This window comes from Rattus norvegicus, chromosome 10, assembly GCF_036323735.1.
Source record: "Rattus norvegicus strain BN/NHsdMcwi chromosome 10, GRCr8, whole genome shotgun sequence".
Lineage (NCBI taxonomy): Eukaryota > Metazoa > Chordata > Mammalia > Rodentia > Muridae > Rattus > Rattus norvegicus.
Window position 1 is genome coordinate 88,914,488 of NC_086028.1, and position 20,333 is coordinate 88,934,820.

A 20,333-nucleotide genomic window follows, 5' to 3' on the forward strand; every position below is an offset into this window, starting at 1 on the left:
TACGAATTCCCTCACCGGGCAGTCCAGGATTCAAAGGCATCTAGAAGGGGGATGACCAGAAGAGGCAGCTCAGTACTAGGGACTTTGTATGGACAATAAACCAGGGGTAGGAGCCCCGGGGACGCCAGATAATAGTGTGCCCAGGAGTTCTACAGGTATGGATTTCTTAGAAGGGAATGTAGCTCTCTGCCCCACAGGTCCTGTCACAAGGACAAGCAACTTCATGATAAAACACGAAGCCCAGAAGGCTGAGCTGACCGGCCCGGGAGACACTTCTCAGTGGTCCTGCCACTTGTTAGTGATGTGAACAGAGACAAGGTAGCCAAGGTCTCTCTCGGTTTCAACGTCTTCAGTCACAAAGTGTGGCTGAGAGTAGTGTGATGGAAAGAGCAGCGAAGGCCAGCCACGTGCTTCACTGTGGGCTACATGCTAGCTCGCACTTGCTTCAAGCAGTACCTGGAACAGAGCAAGCACCTCATAGACTCGGGTAATAAAGAGTGGTTACAGGCAGAGGGAGAGCTACCGGAATGACAAGAGGAGGAGCCTTCTCACACCAGTGGGAAGAGTTGGATGCATGCAGCGGAGAAAGGAGAGGTGTCATAAATGTTGGAGGTGACCCTCTCAAGACTGCCGGGTGACTACAAATTAAGCATCCCACCTAACTCATTCCACAGGACAGACTGGAATTGATCTTCTTTAATGTTTGTGCCTTTCCCACTGTGAGCAGCAGATGCCAGGATCCTGTCTGAAACAGTCTGAGCCAAAGTGAGGACCACTAGGTCCTGAAGGTAGCAAACCTTTTTAAAAAAATATATTCATTTTTTAAGATTTATTATTTATGCGTATGAGTAGCTGCCTGCACATCTGTATGTGTACCACATGTGTGTCTTCTACCTTCGAAGTCAGAAGAGTATATTGGGCCCTGGAACTACAGTTACAGATGGCTGAGAGCCACCATGTGAGTATTAGGAATCGAACTCAGGTCCTTTGCAAGAGCAACGGGTGCTTTTTTTTTTTTTTTTTTTTTTTGGTTCTTTTTTTCAGAGCTGGGGACCGAACCCAGGGCCTTGCGCTTCCTAGGTAAGCGCTCTACCACTGAGCTAAATCCCCAGCCCCGCAATGGGTGCTTTTAACCTCTGAGCTATCTCTTCAGTCCCAAAAGCAAAATTTTGGACATAAATAGTTTCCTATAGGAAACCAATGCTAGGGGACCAGAAAGAAGCACTGGGGTATTTCTGGGGTCATGAGTCAATTTATGGCCATTTACCCCATGAATATTCTTAATAGTGGGCAGATACTTCAGTGGGGATAAAACTTGGATTTTCCTTTCACTTCCTTTCAGGCTTATACTCTTTTTCTTTTCTTTCTTTTCTTTTTTTTTCTTTTCAGAGCTGGGGACTGAACCCAGGGCCTTGCGCTTGCTAGGCAAGCGCTCTACCACTGAGCTAAATCCCCAACCCTCAGGGTTATACTCTTGACATAACCAGAGCCAAACTGTCCTGTGAATGTGTTTAGTCTGAATAATGTGTAGATCTTCTGCCAAGTGAAGACTTCTGGGGAGTGTGAGTAGAAGCAATGAATGTTTAGCAGCTAGTGACGAAAGAATTTAAAACAACAAGCCATCAGTCCGGACTTGCTTAGGGAAATGAAGGAGAAGCAGTTTAAAGTCGGGGGTGGGGGAATACATTTACCATTTAGATTATCAACCACTATTGGGTTTTTTGTTAACATTTTTCACATGAATGAGGAAAGATGCCTGCTACCAATCAAACAATGGGATGTACTTAATGAGCTTTTGGTGTGTGTTTGACCTGGATTTCAGATCCAAGAGCATCTGCCCTAGGGTCCTGCCAACATGTAGCATCTGTGTTGGTCAGTAAGGTGGAGGCTGTACTCAAGGAGGTACCTGGAACCAGAGGTGACAATGGATCTTGAGGAGCCTGATCCTTAACTAATTTGGGACCTTTGTACAAAACTTTTGTAATGCAGGGAGATAGAACTTCAACTTAAAAAGACTCCAGGAATCACGTACTAGGTGTCACAGAATTCCTCTTCTCTCCCTTGTCAACTTGCCTCTGGAAAAGGTGCCTGAAGCTTGTGTCCCACTATAGTTCGTGCCTGCTGCCAGGACCTCTGAAGCCATGCACACTGCCAGAACCCAGCCCAAACACAGAAATCAGCACCTAGGTCTATAATCTCCCTAAACCCAGATGCCTAGACACCAGTGTAAGGACACAACCACAGCAAAGGCCACATGTCACCACCAGAACCCAGTTATTCTACCACAGCAAGCCCTGAGTATTCCAACACAGCTGAAGCACAAGAAGACGACCTTAAGCCGAACTCTATGAAGCCAATAGAGGACCTTAAAGAGGAAACGAACCCCTTAAAGAAATCAAGGAAAAGAAACAAAAATAGGAGGAAATGAATAATAACCCCAAAGAAAGCCAAGGAAAAACCCAAAGGGTTGAATGAAACAAAACTGTTCAAGACCCGAAAATGAAAATGGAAGCCATAAAGAGAACACAAACTGACCAAACTCTGGAAATGGAAAATCTAGGTAGTGAATGGGAGTTACAGAGGCAAGCATCTCCCACAGAATACAGTGGAAGAGAACTGCTCAGGATTCCTGTTCTCGCCTTTGGAAAGATTCAAGAAGCTATGATGACCTATCATGGGAAATGTTTCTTGAAGAAAACTGTTTATTACAAAGAGTTGGGTGGTGGATCCTGACACAGGAGTCCAGCTCCCTGCACACACTAAGTAGGCTGTGTTCAATGAGTTCTCACTATCCTGAATAGGTCAGCCTTGAACTCTTGGGCTCAAGACATCCTCCTGCCCCAGCCTCTGAGTAGCTGGACCTGCCAGCACACACTGTGCCTGCCTCACTGTGCCAATCCGGGATGGTAACTGAATTTTGTGAGGTACAGTTACATTTAAATCCCAGTTAGCTCTGCTTTTCTCGTCACCAGGAAGCAACCCCCCTTTCTGTTAAGACGGACACAGAGACTAGAGATAACAAGCCAGTGCCTCCTGCTTGAGTCTTTCCTACCCCACCGTCCACACCTACCCTACCAGAAAAGCAGATGCGCTGCTTCCTTTCCCCAGGTCAGGGGTCAACAAATTGTGTCAGAGAGAGGTGACTGCTACGAAGACTGTCTACAGAGCAGTTCATCCTGCTCCAGCATATCCCAACTCTTCCCCCAGTGGGAACCAACTGTGAATCTGGGTTTCTGACCTGCCAGACAGGCACAGTTACCCAAAGTCAAGTTCAGAGGGAAATTTCGCTTTAAGTTTATAATGCCCTTCTGATCATGGAATAGCACATAAAAGATCTTTTGAGATGAGGTTTAACTCTGTTGTCCAGCCTGGGCTAGAACATGCAGTGTCCCAGGCTAGCCCCAAACTCATGTGGTACCACGCTTAACAAACAACATGGATTTCATTTTTTTCTAAAACAAATTCCTTCATTCTAAAGGAAAAAAAAAACCTTTCTCTTGGGAAAGAATTTCTTTCTTTTTTCTTTCTTTCTTTTCTTTCTTTTTCTTTTTTTTAATTTAAGACAGTTTCTCTGTGTAACAGCCCTGGCTGTCCTGGACTTGCTCTGCAGACCACGCTGGCCTCAAACTCAGATCCACCTGCCTCTGCCTACGAGTGCTGAAATTAAAGGCACGTGCCACCATGCCCAGCAAGAAAGAATTATTCTCCGGGCTGGAGCAATGTATTTTCTTTACGAATATTTTCAACCACCCATGCTGCAAAGTTGCCTTTTATCTGCAGATAATCCATGACCTCAGAGGTGTAAACTTGCTGAAAAAAATAATGTTCTGGATAACGGGGAGAGAAGCCTCAGGGCAGAGGAATTTTCTCCTTCCCTTGTTTGAGAACCAGCCTAACCCTTGCTCCCTGGAGGGCTTGGTCTTAGTTGTTTGCAGCTCCATGTGGCAGCCATTCCAGCAGCTGGGAACTGTGCATGGGAGAGGAAGTCCTAGTGTAACCCACAAGTGGGTTTCCAAAAACATCGCATGGCAGAGGAGGCACTGGGCCAGGCCACGCCTAGTGAGGACCATTGAGTGGCGACACGTGTGCCTGTTCTGAAGGTCGGGACCAGGAAAGCAGAGCACGCCCTGCAGTTCTCACAAGTCTCATGGCCTCCTGCGCCTCAGTCTCTCGTCGGAGAAGAGTGGGTGGACCTGAAGGCAAACTTCCCGCAGTTTGCACAGGGTTTACTCCCAGTGAGTTAATACCGCACCTTTTAACACACAGCTAAGTATTTATATAAGCTTACTTAACTTCTACTTCACTTACAGCTGCTGTAAAAACTGCATTCCATGCCATGCTTGAAATGTTCCAAAGCTCAGTTCAGTGAGCAAATTGCACTCAAGGCTTCTAAAATAATAACAACAAAAAGACATGAGCCGATGAAAATATGCTCTCTGGAACATTCGTATCTGTGATGATTCTAATTTATATATAATTAAGCATAAGTTCAATACTTTCTCACTTTGCTAAAGGATCCTGAGGATGACATTGGCTTATGATTGACACATTTTATATCTACATATGTAACACATTAGCCAATAAATGCTCAATTTTTCCCCCCAGTGATCTTTACTTCTCTGAGGGGTTTTCTAGCGCCATTGACATTTTGGGTTGGACTACTCTTTGCTGTATGGGTTTGCCCTATATACTGGAGGATGTTTAGGAATGGCTATGACGTCTGCTCACCAGATGACAGCAGCTTATCCACAATGGTCAAGGGGGCGCTGTCACACTGAGATCTGTCACGACTCACTCGGACTTTAGTACAGTCGCATGCTCAGCTTTACTACAGGCCTGGGCATAGAGTGCTCATGACTTCCTACCAGCCATAAAGTTTTAGTTATGGTGCTAAGAATGGTTTTCATCCTGATAATTTCATATACCTACCACCACCTCATTATACGATGCTCTTATCTGTTCTACTAACTCTCCATCCCAGTCTTCTGGTCTTCTCCTCCCAATACAGTCTTATTTTCCTGTTGCACACCACACATGCACACGCAAATGCTTATGTGCATGTGCACACGCGCGTGCACACACACACACGTTGATTGCCCACATTCGAAGAAGCATGATGTTTTATCTTTATTTCATTATCCTCTATGCTCTCTCCTCAGCCCTCACAGTACATCTTCCACCTCCAGCATACCCATAGAAATCTAGGACTGAAGCTCACTGGGTGGGCACTTAAATAGCAAGAACAAGACCCTAGGCTTGTCCTTGTCCCCAAAACAAACAAATTTAAAAACCCGGTATTTGTCTTTTTTGATTCTAGCTTATTATTGAGCCCTTCTAGGAAAGTTGGAAGTCACGAAGGGGGATTGAAATTCAGATATAAAGGGGTTATAATTGTAACTTACATATACTTCAAAAAAGGTAATGACTCAAATGTCCTTCTTTCAATGTAATGTATTTTATTGCAAGATAAATCCCTAGGAAACATAAAAGGAGAAATATTGCTTTGCTTAGCTGTTAGATGCCTAGTCAGCATAACTAATAGAACGTAGAGCTGTAATAGAAAAAAACTGCTTTTGTCTAAACTTGAAACCTTTGGATCTGAATATCTTAGAGCCACTTACCCGGTCCATCCGTCTGCCAAAGTCTCACCCTTTAGGACATTCAAACGTGTGAAATAAAACTATAGATCTTGATAGATTGTGGAGTTAGTCATTTTGAGAGATTATATGACTTCTTATGTCTCTTTTCATGGAGGCTAGGCTGCCCTTAAACTTCTGGTTTTCCTACCTCAGCCCCCTGAGTTCTGGAACTCCTAGGTAATTCCAGGTACCAGGGCCTCTGGAGACAGCACAGCTCTACTGCAGGCTTGCTGACTCAGTAGCTGTCGCTGAGGATGATGCCAGAGCACAATTCCACCATCTTTAGGTGACACAGTGAGGCTCCTGGCTGCTTGCAAACACTGCCACAGTGCCGTGGTCCTCATCGTGGTGTCTTGGATTGGCATCAAATTCCCAGAAGGTCTGGCTGCACAGGTGTGCACGAGCATCTCTCTAAAAGGTTTTTAACTTTTGTCTCCTCTTGTGTTTAATGTCTAGCATATTTTCCCTCGAGAGACCTGTCTGGGGCTGGTGCGAAGTCTTCATGAATATGGACACCTATGACCAAGACTAATGTCCTAAGTCTGACCCCCAAGAACCCGATGGTGGAAGGAGAGAACCAAATCTCCTGCAACTTGGATCTCCACGCCTGTGTCTGACAACTCTCTCTCTCTCTCTGTCTCTCTCTGTCTCTCTGTCTCTCTCTGTCTCTGTCTCTGTGTCTCTCTGTCTCTGTCTTTCTCTCTGTCTCTGTCTCTCTCTCTGTCTCTGTGTCTCTCTCTGTCTCTGTGTCTCTCTCTGTCTCTGTGTCTCTCTCTGTCTCTGTGTCTCTCTGTCTCTGTCTCTCTCTGTCTCTGTCTCTCTCTGTCACTCTGTCTCTCTCTCTCACACACACACACACAATTGTAACCACTCACACACACACTAAACAAAGATGTAATCAATCACACACACACACACACACACACACACACACACACACACACACACACACATACTTGTGGGTTGATGTCTATATGCAGGTGAGGGCAGGCACAAGATAAGGCAAGGCCTGTGATTGTGAAAAAGAAAGGCAGGCTGAGGATTTTAGAGACGGAACAGAGAGTATGGAGTGGGAAAAGGAAGGAAGGTGGAGAAGAGAAGGATGACGCAGATCCATGTGGCTTTAAATAGTCACAGGAAGCTATGAATACCTTATGACGGATGGATAATTACAGAACAATTTGTCTTATCAAGGTGGGCAGTTTATATCAGTTATCAATTGACTCTGAGTTTATTGTGTGGACATTTCGTGGGGTGAGAATTTACTGATATAAATCTGATTGATAAATTACAAGCCTCTAGAGTTTTGATTTTGCTGGGGTACAGGGATTTGGGACAGCTAACTGTGAGATGGGCGGTCGTTACATGGGCCTGGTGTGGCAGCGACCCACCATGGGAACTTAGTGAGATGGGCAGTCGCTGCTGGGACTAGCCATGAAGGCAGTGAGACTGCTGACACTAGAGAGTAGTTGGCGTTAGCGTGGGATGGTAAATCGTTTTTATTATTTAACACTACATACACCAAGCAAAGATGCAATCATGTACACACACACACACACACACACACACACACACACACACACCCCTTCAAATTAATGCAGGCGGCTCTTCTCTAATCTTAGATGTGATGGCTCGAAGGATTAATTCCTTCTATGCTTTTTTTTTTTTCTGGTAAAGGTCAGATTAGCAAACATTTTGGACTGTGCAGGCCACACATAATTTATGTTGCACACTATTTATTGATTCTCTTTTCTTTTTTAGCCCTGTTAATGGTTTGGATATAAAGTAAGCCCTCCACTCCCACGAACACCACCCCCCACCCCGGAAATAAGAATGCATATACTGGAGGTTTGATTCTCGGCTAGGGGTCTATTGATCATGAAGACACTAAGGGCATCCAGGAATTAACCCACTGATAAGTCCCTTTCTGAACGTGCTGTTAGAAGGCGGTGCCTGGCTGGAGGGAGCAGGTGCATGTGGGTCAGTCTTATTGTTGGGCCATTCTTCTTTCACTCTTTCTGAGGCTTTGCTCTACCACAGCCTCCCAGCATCATGCTCTGCCTCACCACAGGCCCAGAAACAATGGAGCCAGCTGCCAGGAACCGAAAACCTCTGAGATGAAGGGCCAGGGTGAACCTTGCCCCCTTAGGTTGTTCTCATCAGGCACCCTGTCACATCAACTTGTACCAGTCCTGTAAGAGTGTCAAAGCACTCCCAACTCATGGCTACATGGAAATGAGAACATGGACCAGGCTTGACTGAGGTATGGCAAGATGTAAATAGAAGCATATGCCTTAGAAAACGAGGGCCGTGTGAGTTTCAGTAATGGCTCAGGGCTTACTAACATTCTCCTTCTGCAAATGGACTTCTGTTTGAAACTTGCCGATACGATTTAGGAAGTTTAAAGTGCATAGAAGGCATTTTGATGTTAGAGCGAGGCTGACACGCCCACAGACTGACATAACTGCAGAGTTTCTTATGTCTTTAGAGCCAGGCCCTTGCCAAGCAGCCCTGGGACAGGCAGGAAGCCCACTAGGCAGACCATGCACTGGTCCAACTTGCAGCAACCTTCCTGCTTCCCACCTCCCTCAGTACTGGGACTAGAGGCAAACACTGCAGAGCCTCGTCAGTAATGGCACAGTTTTGTTGCTTGAAGAGATGTTAGTGTCTAATTCACCCACAGATAGCACATTACTTACAAGTAGATATGCTAAACTAACTTACAAAACCTGGAGGGACAGCAGGCCTTCGAATGAATCCTTATGCAATTCAGTCAGGTGATTTTTACTGAGAATTCTGGAAAATCAAAAGGTTATCTGGATCAAAAATCATCAATAGACAGAGAACGTTGGTGTGGAATGGGACGTAGGTGCACACTGTCATGTGCTACTGCTACAGTGTAAGGTGGCGCTACTTATTTTTAGGGCAATTAAAATTTCAAATGCACCATGATCTCCATCCCAAAGGTTCTATTCCTGGATATCTGGCCTATTGAAACACTTGCCCAAGGTACACAGGACATTTAGTACAGCCAGACATGGAGCAAAAAACAAACAAACAAACAAACAAACAACAAACAAACAAACAAAAACACCCCTAGATAGTTGCTAAACACCAGCAGGATAATCTTAAATTCTCACTGATGTGCACACTCTATGAAATGTTACCCAGTTCTGGAAATAAATAGAATAGCTATATGTTAAAAAGTAGCTTTCAATATCATGCCGTGACAACATCAAGTTGTAGGATGTTATCATTTATGTAGAAATGAAAAAGGAATTTGTGACAAATCTATTTTTTATATGCAAATATGTCTGGAGGGATATATACCAAAATCACAGTAGCAATTAACCTGTTCCAGTTAGTTTATTTTCAACTTGACAGAAACTAGGGTCATCTGTGAAGAGGATATCTCAACTGAGATGTCGTCTCCACTGTGGGCAAGTTGGACTTTTTTTTTTTTTTATTAATTACTGTTGCATGGGAGCCCAGCCTATTATGGGTGATGTCATCTCAGAGCAGGGGGCCTGGGGTGAACAAGAAAAACTTCCCAAGCCGGGAGGAGCAAGCCAGTAAGCAGTGTTCCTCCATAGCCTCGACTTCAGTTCCTGACTCATGCGGGCTCCTTTCTTACGTTCCCTTACAATTATAAGACGGAATGACCTCTTCCTCTCCTGGTAGCTTCTGTTCATGGTCTTTGTCACAGCAAAACTAACACATTGCCCCAGTGGTGAAAACTAGAGCACAAGGAAGGTTTCTCTACATCTGATATTTAATTTATATCCATTAAGAATGTAAGAATAGGCCAGGTCTGGTGGTGCACACCTTTAAACCAGCACCCAAGAAGCAGAGGCAGGCACGTCTCTGAGTTTGAAGCCCACCTGGTCCGCTTAAGTGAGTTTAAGGCCAGCCAAAGTGACATGGAGAGACAATGTGTCAAGAAAAAAACCAGTCAAAAATGTCACTAATGACTTCTGCATGAGAGACAAATCTAAGCTGTCAGTGCTTTCAGAGAGAGAGAGAGAGGAGGGAGGGAGGGAGGGAGGGAGGGAGAGAGAGAGAGAGAGAGAGAGAGAGAGAGAGAGAGAGAGAGAGACCATTAAATTTAATCTAAAAAGTCAGGCAGCAAAATGACCTCAAAGAAAAGGGGACTCGCTGCCAAGACTGAAACCTGAGTTCAGTCTCCTGGGCCCGCATGGTAGAAAGATAAATGCAAGCTCTACGAGCTGTCTGTGACCTCCACATGCACACTCTGGTGTGGAGTGCTCATACGAATGCACACAAGATAAAATGGAAAACAATTTTTGGCTGAAGTGATGGTGTTTGAACCTATGGCTTCATGCTAGGCAACTGTTCTCCCTTCTGCAACACTTAAGTCACCACAAAACTTACCAGAGAAGTTCAGTCAATATATAGCTTGATTTGGACTGTGAAGAGGAAATACCTTGTGGGTATTTACCTCAAAACCTGGACCAAGAAGGAACTTAGAGTGCAGTGGTTTTGGTTGGTTTGCTTATCTGCTCCTTTGTTTTATATTTATATTTGGAGAAAATATACTCACAGTTTCTCAACCCAACGGTATGCTTTCCAGGAATTTTTGTCAATGTAAGAAATAGCATTTCCTTGGAAATTTCTGTGAAGAAATAGTTTATATACTTGAATAAACAGAAGAAGAATCAGCAGAATCAGTAGAAATCATCACTCCCTCATGGAGGTGTTCAATGAAGAACAAAGGATGCCACCAACTTTCTAATTCCCATCAGACTCCCATCCAATTCCTCAGTTTCCAAGGGAGCACGGTTAAGGGTACAGGGCTACTGGGACGAGCAGTGAGACATTTCCTCACAGGGTGAACTTCTATCCTGTGGGCTCACATTCCACTCCTCTCTGTGTTGTAGACTCTAGAGCCCAACTCTAAATTTAGCCAGTCACTAAATCCTGTCTTTCTCTATCTTAACATTTTTTTTTCTCTTTTTCGGAGCTGAGGACTGAACCCAGGTCTTTCTCTTTCTTATGGGCTGCCATGGTGGCAGGCCTGGAGGCCATTACTTTTATGGATTTAAAAATGGTCCAAGATATGAGAATGGTAGAATATGCCCATGATCCTAGCACCTGAAAGTTCCAGAAAGAAGCAGAAACTCCAGGCCAGGTCATACTATTATTCTGTCCTTTTTTTTTTTTTTAAATTCTCCTGTCTTAATTTTTTTCTTTCCTGAAAAATTCTGATAACTTTCCATGTCCCCCGTGCCACTTCCTAAATCCTATAGTCGATATTCCAGATCTTACACAATGTCTCTGTTTTTAATCTGACTTGTCTAAATCCTCATCTTTCCTATAATCATGCCTTTGCCTACGTTGTACTCTCCGATTCTACGGTTCAATAATTATAGACATCCTTTGAGCCACAGGTAAAGGTTTACTTTGTGTCCCTTATCATTTTCACGGTCTAGATACAACACACATATGTGACTCTCAACTCTTAGCTTCAAGTTGTGCACAAAAGAGTACATATTCTAGGACAAAGTAAGTTTCTGAACATAACAGAGACAGCAAGTATTAACAGCTAACACTCATGTATGCTAAGAACTAAGATTAAGCATTTTGCACAGTCGACTGAGCCTCGCAACAGTCCTACGAAAGAGTGGCTATCGGACTTCCCATTCTACAGGGGAGGAAGTTCATTCACGTCTACGCACTCTTCCTAGAGTGACAGAGACGCCACGTGAAAGACCTGGGGGCCAACCGCAGGAGTCCAGCTCTGGAATCTATTCCCGCCTCTCTGTTGCATCCTCACTAGTGAGTTATAGAGAGACCGGAGTGAAGAAATGGAAGAGCCAATTATAATTACATATTGGGACTAAATAAAAATGAACATGGAGGAAGAGGCTGCCAGGAAAGACCGGAGAAGGGGACTGGAGGAAGAAACTGCCTTCAGGAGCAATGGTAAGAGCAGAAAGCCAGTCAGTGTTGGTTGGGGTGACAAGGAAGGTCCAGTAAGCTTTGAGGAAAAGGTTGCCATGCCAAGCAGAATGCAAAACAGAAATAAGAAAAGGTGATTCTTACAAAACAGTTAGGGTGCCCTTGTAGGTGTTGGGCCTTGGCACAGGCACCTGGCGGAGTTTCTGCATTGGGCTGAGATGAACACACAATAGCGTGTGATTTTCACACAGGCAGAAGTCACAGACGTCGGTGCTCGTGGAGACATTTGGTTTAATTTGAAACAATAAATCTCTTTCTGTATCGAAATCTCCATCATATGGAGTTATGATAGGTTCATGATCCATAGGTTCAAGTGTGATGTCACTTGGGTTTTGCTCAGGCATAGTTGCAAAAAGGTTTATTAGTGTAACAGACTCTGGCATTATGAAAGATTGTTGGTTTATGGGTGAAGGCCAAGTTGTGTCTTCAGTTGGATTTGGCTGCTGAGTCTGAACCTCATACGGCAGTGGAAGCATGGCTTCATAGTGTGTTGAAAGAGGGGCCATCGTTGTTGGGACTGTAGAATATATAGTCTCTGGATGAGGAGTTGTTAGGACTATGGAATGTGTAGTCTCTGGAGGAGTGGCTGCTGAGATTTCCGATTGTATAGCCTCTGAGTTTGGATGCTGAGACTGACCGTGAACCATTGCTAGAACTGTCATTTTGGGGTGTACTGGGGAGTGAGCTACAGTCTCCTTAGGTGACTCTATAGACTGAACTGGTGTAGAATGTATAACCATTGTAGCTGGTTGTGGAGCTACGGAAAACTCTAGGTGTGAGGGATGAATGGTGACTTGAGTTGGGTTTTCATGGTGAGCATGAACCTGGTCTTCAGGCGGAAGGGTCACCACATAGTCCTTTGAAGGAAGAGCTCTAATACTATGCGCAGCTGTCAAAAGTTCAGTCTCCACACCGGATAGTGGAGCTACACTACGCTCTACATTTATATGTTGAACTGTGACTTTAGGAGAAGCCAGATGCGGAGTTTGATCCTGAATTGGTGGTATTTCATAAAACACTGGAGCCTTGGCTGTAACCTCCTCTGGTGGTGGTTCAGCTTCAGGAAATGTCTCCTGTATATGTGGAGAAGTCTCAACATTGAGATTGGGACTTGGAATTACAGAAAATTCCAGAGTCATAGGTTGGGCTGTAACGTCAGTTAGATTTGGATGTTGAATAGAACTTGGTTCTGACAGTGTCATCTGATGGTACTGTGGAGGAGAAACTGTAATTTCATGTGAGGTTGTAGGCTCTGAACTTAGGGCGAGTTCCAGGTCCAAAGGCTGAAATGAGACAGAAGGCAGTATTGGAAACTCAGTTTTATCCTGACCTGGTGTTTGAACTGTCACTTCTGGGTACACTGGTGCTGGAGTGACAACCTCCTTAGCTCGATCTGAGGACTGAGCTTTTGTCTCCTGTACAGTTTGAGAAAGTTCTACCTCAGGAGTAGGTTGTGGAGACATGCTGAGTTCCGGATTTAGAGGTAGAAGTGTAATTTCACTCTGGTGTGAATGCTGAGTGTGGACCTGTTCTGGAAGTGTTACCTGAGGGTTCTTTAGAGGAAGAATTGTAGTCTCCTTCAAGACTGTAAAATCGTGAGCCTCTCTGGCAGGCTCTAGATGTTTGGTGAGACCCAGGTTCAAAAGCTGAAATGTGATGATGGGGAAAGTTGGATACTCAACTGCATTTTGACTAGATGTTGCAAGTGTCACTTCCTGATAGACTGGGGCCTGAGCTACAGCTCCCTTTGTTGTCTCTATAGGCTGAGTTGTGCTATCCTGTGTAGTTTGAGAAAGTTCTCCCTCAGTATTAGGCTGTGGTGTTATGGGAAGTCCCAAATCCAAAGGCTGAACTGTGACTCCTGCTGTGTTTGAATGCTGAAAGAGAACCTGTTCTGGAAGTGTCATCGGAGAGTACTTTGGGGGAGGAACTGTCGTCATCACCGGGGTTGTAGAATGTTCAGCCTCTCTAGTGGAGTGCGAAGCTATTGTGGGTTCCAGGTCCATACGCTGAAGTACTGTTGAGTATTTATCTTGAACCTGACCTGGTGTTGGGACTGTCATCTTCTGATAGAGAAGGCCTGGAGCCACAACCTCTGTAGGTGTTTCTGTAATCTGAGTTGTGGTCTCTGGCATAGTTTGAAGAAGTTCCTCAGGGGTTAGCTGTGGAGTTAAGGTAAATCCCAGATCCAAAGGTTGAACTGTGACTTCAGTTGGGTTTGAGTGTTGAATTTGAATCTGCGGATTCTCTAGAGAAGGAACCGTAGCCTTCATTGTGGTTGTAGGCTGCTGAGTCTCTCTTGTAGGGTCTGAACTTATGGTGAACTCTAGGTCCAAAGGCTGAAATGGGACAGTGGGTGAAGTTGGATACTCAGTTTGATCCAGACTTGTAGTTGGAACTGTCACCTCTTGATATACTGGAGCTACAACCTCTGTAGATGTTTCTGTAATCTGAGTTGTGGTCTCTGGCATAGTTTGATGAAGTTCCTCAGAAATTGGCTGTAGAGTAATGGTGGGTCCCAGGTCCAAAGGTTGAACTGTGACTTCAGTTGGGTTTGAGTGTTGAATTTGGATCTGTGGATTCTCTAGAGAAGGAACCGTAGCCTTCATTGTGGTTGTAGGCTGCTGAGTCTCTCTTGTAGGGTCTGAACTTATGGTGAACTCTAGGTCCAAAGGCTGAAATGGGACAGTGGGTGAAGTTGGATACTCAGTTTGATCCAGACTTGTAGTTGGAACTGTCACCTCTTGATATACTGGAGCTACAACCTCTGTAGATGTTTCTGTAATCTGAGTTGTGGTCTCTGGCATAGTTTGAAGAAGTTCCTCAGGAGTTAGCTGTGGAGTTAAGGTAAATCCCAGATCCAAAGGTTGAACTGTGACTTCAGTTGGGTTTGAGTGTTGAATTTGAATCTGCGGATTCTCTGGAGAAGGAACCGTAGCCTTCATTGTGGTCATAGGCTGCTGAGTCTCTCTTGTAGGGTCTGAACTTATGGTGAACTCTAGGTCCAAAGGCTGAAATGAGACAGTGGGTGAAGTTGGATACTCAGTTTGATCCAGACTTGTAGTTGGAACTGTCACCTCTTGATATACTGGAGCTACAACCTCTGTAGATGTTTCTGTAATCTGAGTTGTGGTCTCTGGCATAGTTTGAAGAAGTTCCTCAGGAGTTAGCTGTGGAGTTAAGGTAAATCCCAGATCCAGAGGTTGAACTGTGACTTCAGTTGGGTTTGAGTGTTGAATTTGGATCTGCGGATTCTCTAGAGAAGGAACCGTAGCCTTCATTGCAGTCATAGGCTGCTGAGTCTCTCTTGTAGGCTCTGAACTTATGGTGAGTTCTAGGTCCGAAGGCTGAAATGAGACAGTGGGTGAAGTTGGATACTCAGCTTGATCCTCACCTGGTGTTAGAACTGTCCCCTCTTGATATATTGGAGCCACAACCTCTTCAGGTAGTTCTGTAATCTGAGTTGTGGTCTCTGGCATAGTTTGATGAAGTTCCTCAGAAATTGGCTGTAGAGTAACGGTGGGTCCCAGATCCAGAGGTTGAACTGTGACTTCAGTTGGGTATGGAAATATCACCTGAGGATATGTTAGAGGAGGCATACTCTCTGGTTCCATAGTGTGGTCGGCCTCTGGACTATACTGTGAAGTTACGGGGAGTCCCAGGTGCAAAGCCTGAAATGAGACAGTGGACGCTGTTTGATACTCCACTTGAATCTGACCTGGAGCTGGGACTATCATTTGCTGTGTTGGAGTGTAAATTACAATATTGTTCATTGACTCTGGAGGCTGGTATAGGCCCACTTGCTGGGTTGGAGAAAAAACTATTTCCTGTGGAGGTTCTGAAGCCTGTGCAGGGGTGGGCTGTAGCACTAGAAAGGGTCCTACGCTCTCAGAGAGGTCTTCGAGTTGAGTGAAGCTCATGTGCTGAGCTGGAGAAGGCTCTGTACCCAGCATGGAATCTGGAGGTAGATACAGGACACTCTGCTGAGTAGGAAAAGGGTAAGCCTCTTCGTGGAGGTCTGTTTTCTGAGCTATGGAGTTTTGCCCAGAAAATTGAGTTTCAGGGAATTCTGATGTGTAGGAAGGATATTCAAATTGTGTTTGTGAGTACTCGATTTGTTCAGTGGGAATTATAGGTATAGGAACAACATCCTCCTCCTGATCCTGAAGGGATTCAATTTCCATAGAGGGCTCTGGCGCTCTGCTGTATGCTTGGCTGGAGTGTGCAATTGTGGTTGTACTCAGTATTGAGTGCTCGTATCTGAACATTGCTTCTAAATCGTCAGGTGAAAAGAACAGGGTATCTGCTACTGGAGAAAGAAAGAAACCCTCTTTGGGTGGTTCTGGAGGCTGATCTGGGAGTTCTTGCTGAAATGGTAAAGACTGCACATCTGGAGGGTGCTTTAGGGGTGGAGACAAGTTAACCTGCTGACCTGAAGAGACTTCCTCAAGAAGCTCTGCAGGCTGGGTTAGGGCCTCTTGATAAACTGAAGAAGCTTGATGATTTCCAGGGGCCGTTGGATACTGACTTGTAACTTCTTGCTGGTCTTTTGAAGGTTCAAATACCTGTTGGCTTGAAGTTTCAAGCTCGTTAAACAGCTCTAGAGGCTTAGCTGTGACCCCGTGTGATGTGGGATGGTGAAGTTGAGGATGAATCAGGGGAGGACCTGCTGCCTCATGGTGTGCTGACGGTTGAACTATCATCTCATAAGGGAACACTAGAGGATTCGTTGGGGTCTCCTGCTGGACTGAAGAAGGTTCAACTTCCTCTAGGAGCTCTGCATTCTCATTTATGTTCTCCTGCTGGCTTAGAGAAGGCTTCTCATACTGAACAAGTTCTGTAGATTGAACTGGAGCCTCCTCTTGATTTGACAAGAGTGCGACTTCTTTGGAAGGCTCTGGAGCGACAGCTGGATCTGCGTGCTGAGTTGTGGAAGGGTTCACACCCTTGTCCGAGACTGCAACTGATTTACCTATAACCTCACGAAGCACTGGGGGAGATTCCACCACTGCGGCAGGATTTTGTATTATGGTGACCTGCACATCTGAAGGTTGAACAATTGCAGTGGGCGAGCTTGAGTGGTGAGTTTGATGGTGAGTTGAGGGTGAAATTGTCAATTGATGATGCCTTGAGGCTTGAGTTAGACTTTCCAGCTCAGAAGGCTGAACCCGCTGTTCCTGCTCATAGAGAAAAGAATCCCCCTCTTCGGTATACTCTGAAGGATGCACTGAGAACTCCTGCTGGGCCAGAGAAGGCTTGGTCTCCTGGGTAGGCTCTGAGGTTATGGTAAGTGCCAAATCCACAGGTCTAACTGTGATGTTGGGCAAATGATAATAGTATGCTTTATTTGGAGCTGGCCGGACTTCATGAATTGGTGGCATTTCAACTACAGTCTCAAAAGGGAACTCTGGAGCTTCCTCAGGAAATTCAGAGGGTTGAACTGGCTGCTCTAGTTCAATGGAAGAGTCACCCTCCAGAAAAGGACTTGGATGTTGTGATGAGGTGTCCTGTTGGGCTAGAGAAAACTCCTCCTCCTCCTCCTCTTCCAACTCTTCCTCCTCTTCCTCTGGAGTCCGAGTTAGGGATTCCAGATACCTTTCAGGTGATTCATCCTCCCCAGAAGATTCCGAAGGTTCATCTGGCTGCTCTTCTAGGCCATAATGTCCAGCTTTCATACGAGAACCCAGAGTCCGAGTTGAAGTCTCTTTCTGAACTGGAGACGTCTTAGCCTCCTTAAAAGGTTTGGAAGTGAGTTTGGCTGTAATCAGGGGCAAAGTATAGTGGTGAACTTGGTCCTGACTGAGATGCGAAGCTGTTGCTGCTGGAGTTTCAATTATTCTTGGCACAGAGGGTTCTGGAGTAGCCTCTTCCTCAATTGGAGGACTGACTTCTTCAGAGGGCTTTGTAGGTAGTGCTGGAACTTCTAGCTGGCTACCAGATGTTTCAAGGTCTTCAGGGAGTTCTAAAGACTCACCTAGGGCCTCTTGTCTGACTAATGAAGGTTCCAGCTCCTCGGAGAGCTCTGGATTTGGAGCTGTGGCCTCCTGTTGAGTTAATGAACTTTCTATCTCATCAGGCTCCTCTGAAAACTGTACCAGGGTATCTTGTTGGGTTGACAAAGGTCCTACCTCCTCAGGACTCGCTGGAAGATGGCCCGGGGCCTGCTGCTGCTGTTGGGTTTTCTTATCTGCCTCTGATATTAGTGTAACCTCCAGGTCTACAGGCTTCACTGTGACATTTGCCAAGTTGGAGTGATGCGCTTCATTTCCGTTTGCAGAGGGAACATTCATGTCAGGACGCTTTAATACTACAACTTTCCCAGAAGCAAAATGCTGTTGAACTGGTTCTTCCTTCTCATGTTCCTCAGGGAGCAGCGGGAGACGATCCGGGCTTTCTTGGACCATATGGAGATTCTCTGAATCTCGAGTTTGTGCCCCCAGCAGGTATTCAGGCTGTTCAATCAGTTCAGAAGGCTCTGGAGGCTCCTCTCTGTTTACCTGGGGTTGCAGAGGCAAGCCATTAGAATAAGCTTCATTCAGATTTGATTCCCTATACTCATTCTCCACAGTTTTTTTTTGGAGTTGAGATTTTGTAAATTGTTTTGTAGTTCTGACAATCGCCTTAGCAAGTGACCTGTGCTGAACTTGGTCTTTTTTTAAGTTCTGGGGTGAGGCTCTGAACTTTGTTACGCTTGAACTCTCACTGACTAGTGATGGAACAAGTGTTTCAAATAACTGGTCATCTGCAGCCTGCTCTAGACTGGAACTACTTTTGACTTGTGGAGACTGATTTTGATCCCCTTTTGGCTTTAAGATGTTCTCCTGGAGCTTCCTGGGTGGAGTCATTTGGTTGGCCAAGTGCTGATATGAAACAGTGAACTGATCTGACTCTGGGTGAGGCTCCGTAGAGGTATCCACAGCTTGGAATGAAAGAAAACTGTCCTTCAATTCCTGAGGTGGGGAGAACACCTGGGAGGGAGCAGAGGAGCCCTGGTAATCAAAGGCCCTTGCGCCTGCTTGGGATGTATGAACTTTCAGGGGTTTGGGTGGTTGATCAGAGTGGTGCAAAGACCAGAGTTTGGTCGGCACCCAGGGCTCTGAAGTCAAACGAACTGGGTTCTGGACCCACTCCGCAATGGGATCCGCCTGGGTCACCACCAGCAAAACTTGTCCGGTGAGGAGAAGACTTGGGGAGCAGAAGCCGAAGCCCAATGGAGTCATGACATATGGTAAGGTCATGGCACGTAGTACGGAGGCTGGAGGCGATCCACAATACTGGAGTGCTGTAGTGCGCTGGCAGGAGATAAACTGGAGGAAAGGCCTCTCACCTCAGGGAGCCTTGGCAACTGAGGCTGCCCCTGCCCCGCCCTTTATGACAGGACACCTTTGTTACAAAAGCGTCACTAAGTGGATTCCGCACCATGAAGGGAACCTTCTATGTGACAGGACCTAAGTTTCTGTTACCCAGGCTGAGAAGAACACCGATTTCTTGGGGATCTACTAACCATATCCCGGATTTAGGTCTCATCCACAGGCCTTTGTTTTCCTGGGGCGGACTTCAAAAGAAAGTATCCAGGCACGCGGGGTTGGAGTGGGGGTGGGGAAACAGAGAGCGGAAGCGGGGGAGGGGGGAGGCAGAGGCGGGTGATTCAAAATACCTGTCTGGTGTGGCTCTTTAACGCCTACTCTTTTCAATCATAAACAATCCCAAGTTATAAACACTAAATAGACCAAAAGTTTCTGGTGTTTTGGAATAAAGAATAATTTTGTAGGTGTGTTCAAGTTCAAAATAAAGTCTTTCCCATCCCAAAGCGAAATATTTAAGACCTTTTTTTTTTTTTTTTTTGGTTATAGTAATCAGGGAAGTTGAGGATAAAGTCAAGGTCCTTGAGTGTGACAAATGTTTTCTCATCTCCGATGATCATTAATTTGAGGGAAAGGGTCCCAGTCAGCCAATGGCTACCAAAGTTACCACAAGCCAGTGGTTTCTGGATTCTTTTTCTAGTGAAGTTGATGAATGGATTTCATGGACAACAGGAAGATGGAGTTTTAGAAGAGAGTTTATTACAGGTTCCCCGGGTGGGAGTTTAAGAGATGAGTGATCTGCATACAGATGTGCACACACACATGCACACACACATGCATGCAAAAGCGAATTGCTCTTGAAAAGGAAGAAACAATTTCTAGGAAGCAAGCTTAGCTCCTGCAGGAGCAAGTCCCCCAAATAGCTTTCTTCTCTGAAAGGTCGGAGCTAGGGCTCACCAAAGCCTTCCTAGATCGAGGTCTGAGTTGTTCCGTGCGGTGTCCCACCCAGGAGATAGCCATCCGTCTCTATTCAGGGGCGCTGCGTCTGCACTGGAATTTAAGTCCTGCCCTCCTATACAGTCTCCAGGCAGCTGAGTCCACTGCTGTTTATGATGAGAGGAACACTCACAAGAAACCACATCCAGTGTTCCTAAGTAATTTTAGCATTTCTGGCCTCTGGCAAAGACAAAAACATAGAACTGCTGGGTTCTGAGGCCCTTGCTTCTCAACTGCCTGAATGCTTGCTTTCTCCTGTTTTCATCGACGCTAGTTGTTGCTGGCTCTTTCTGTTTTTTCAAATTCTTGTGTGTTATATAAGCCTTCTAAGATGCAAAGCTAAGGAAAACTTTACCAGTCTGGTTGCCACTCAACTAGAGTTGTTCGTGTGCCTTTGTGAGGTCTACGTTTGCAT

The 20,333-nt window shown here is 45.4% G+C and overlaps 1 protein-coding gene across 2 annotated transcripts in view; it reads right to left on the reverse strand.

The window, feature by feature from the left end:
- The window catches only part of Lrrc37a (leucine rich repeat containing 37A), a 36,956-nt gene extending 17,971 nt beyond the window's left edge, over nucleotides 1-18,985 (reverse strand). For both annotated transcript variants that reach the window (XM_017597813.3, XM_039087776.2), the window contains exons 1-5: nucleotides 11,703-18,985; nucleotides 10,201-10,272; nucleotides 8,364-8,435; nucleotides 5,403-5,474; nucleotides 4,309-4,389 (exon numbers count right to left, since the gene is read on the reverse strand). In XM_017597813.3, coding sequence (XP_017453302.2) covers nucleotides 4,309-4,389; nucleotides 5,403-5,474; nucleotides 8,364-8,435; nucleotides 10,201-10,272; nucleotides 11,703-18,856 — 7,451 coding nt within the window. In that variant the 5' untranslated portion in view covers nucleotides 18,857-18,985. The remainder of the gene's footprint in view (nucleotides 1-4,308; nucleotides 4,390-5,402; nucleotides 5,475-8,363; nucleotides 8,436-10,200; nucleotides 10,273-11,702) is intronic.
- Nucleotides 18,986-20,333: the final 1,348 nt, after the last annotated feature.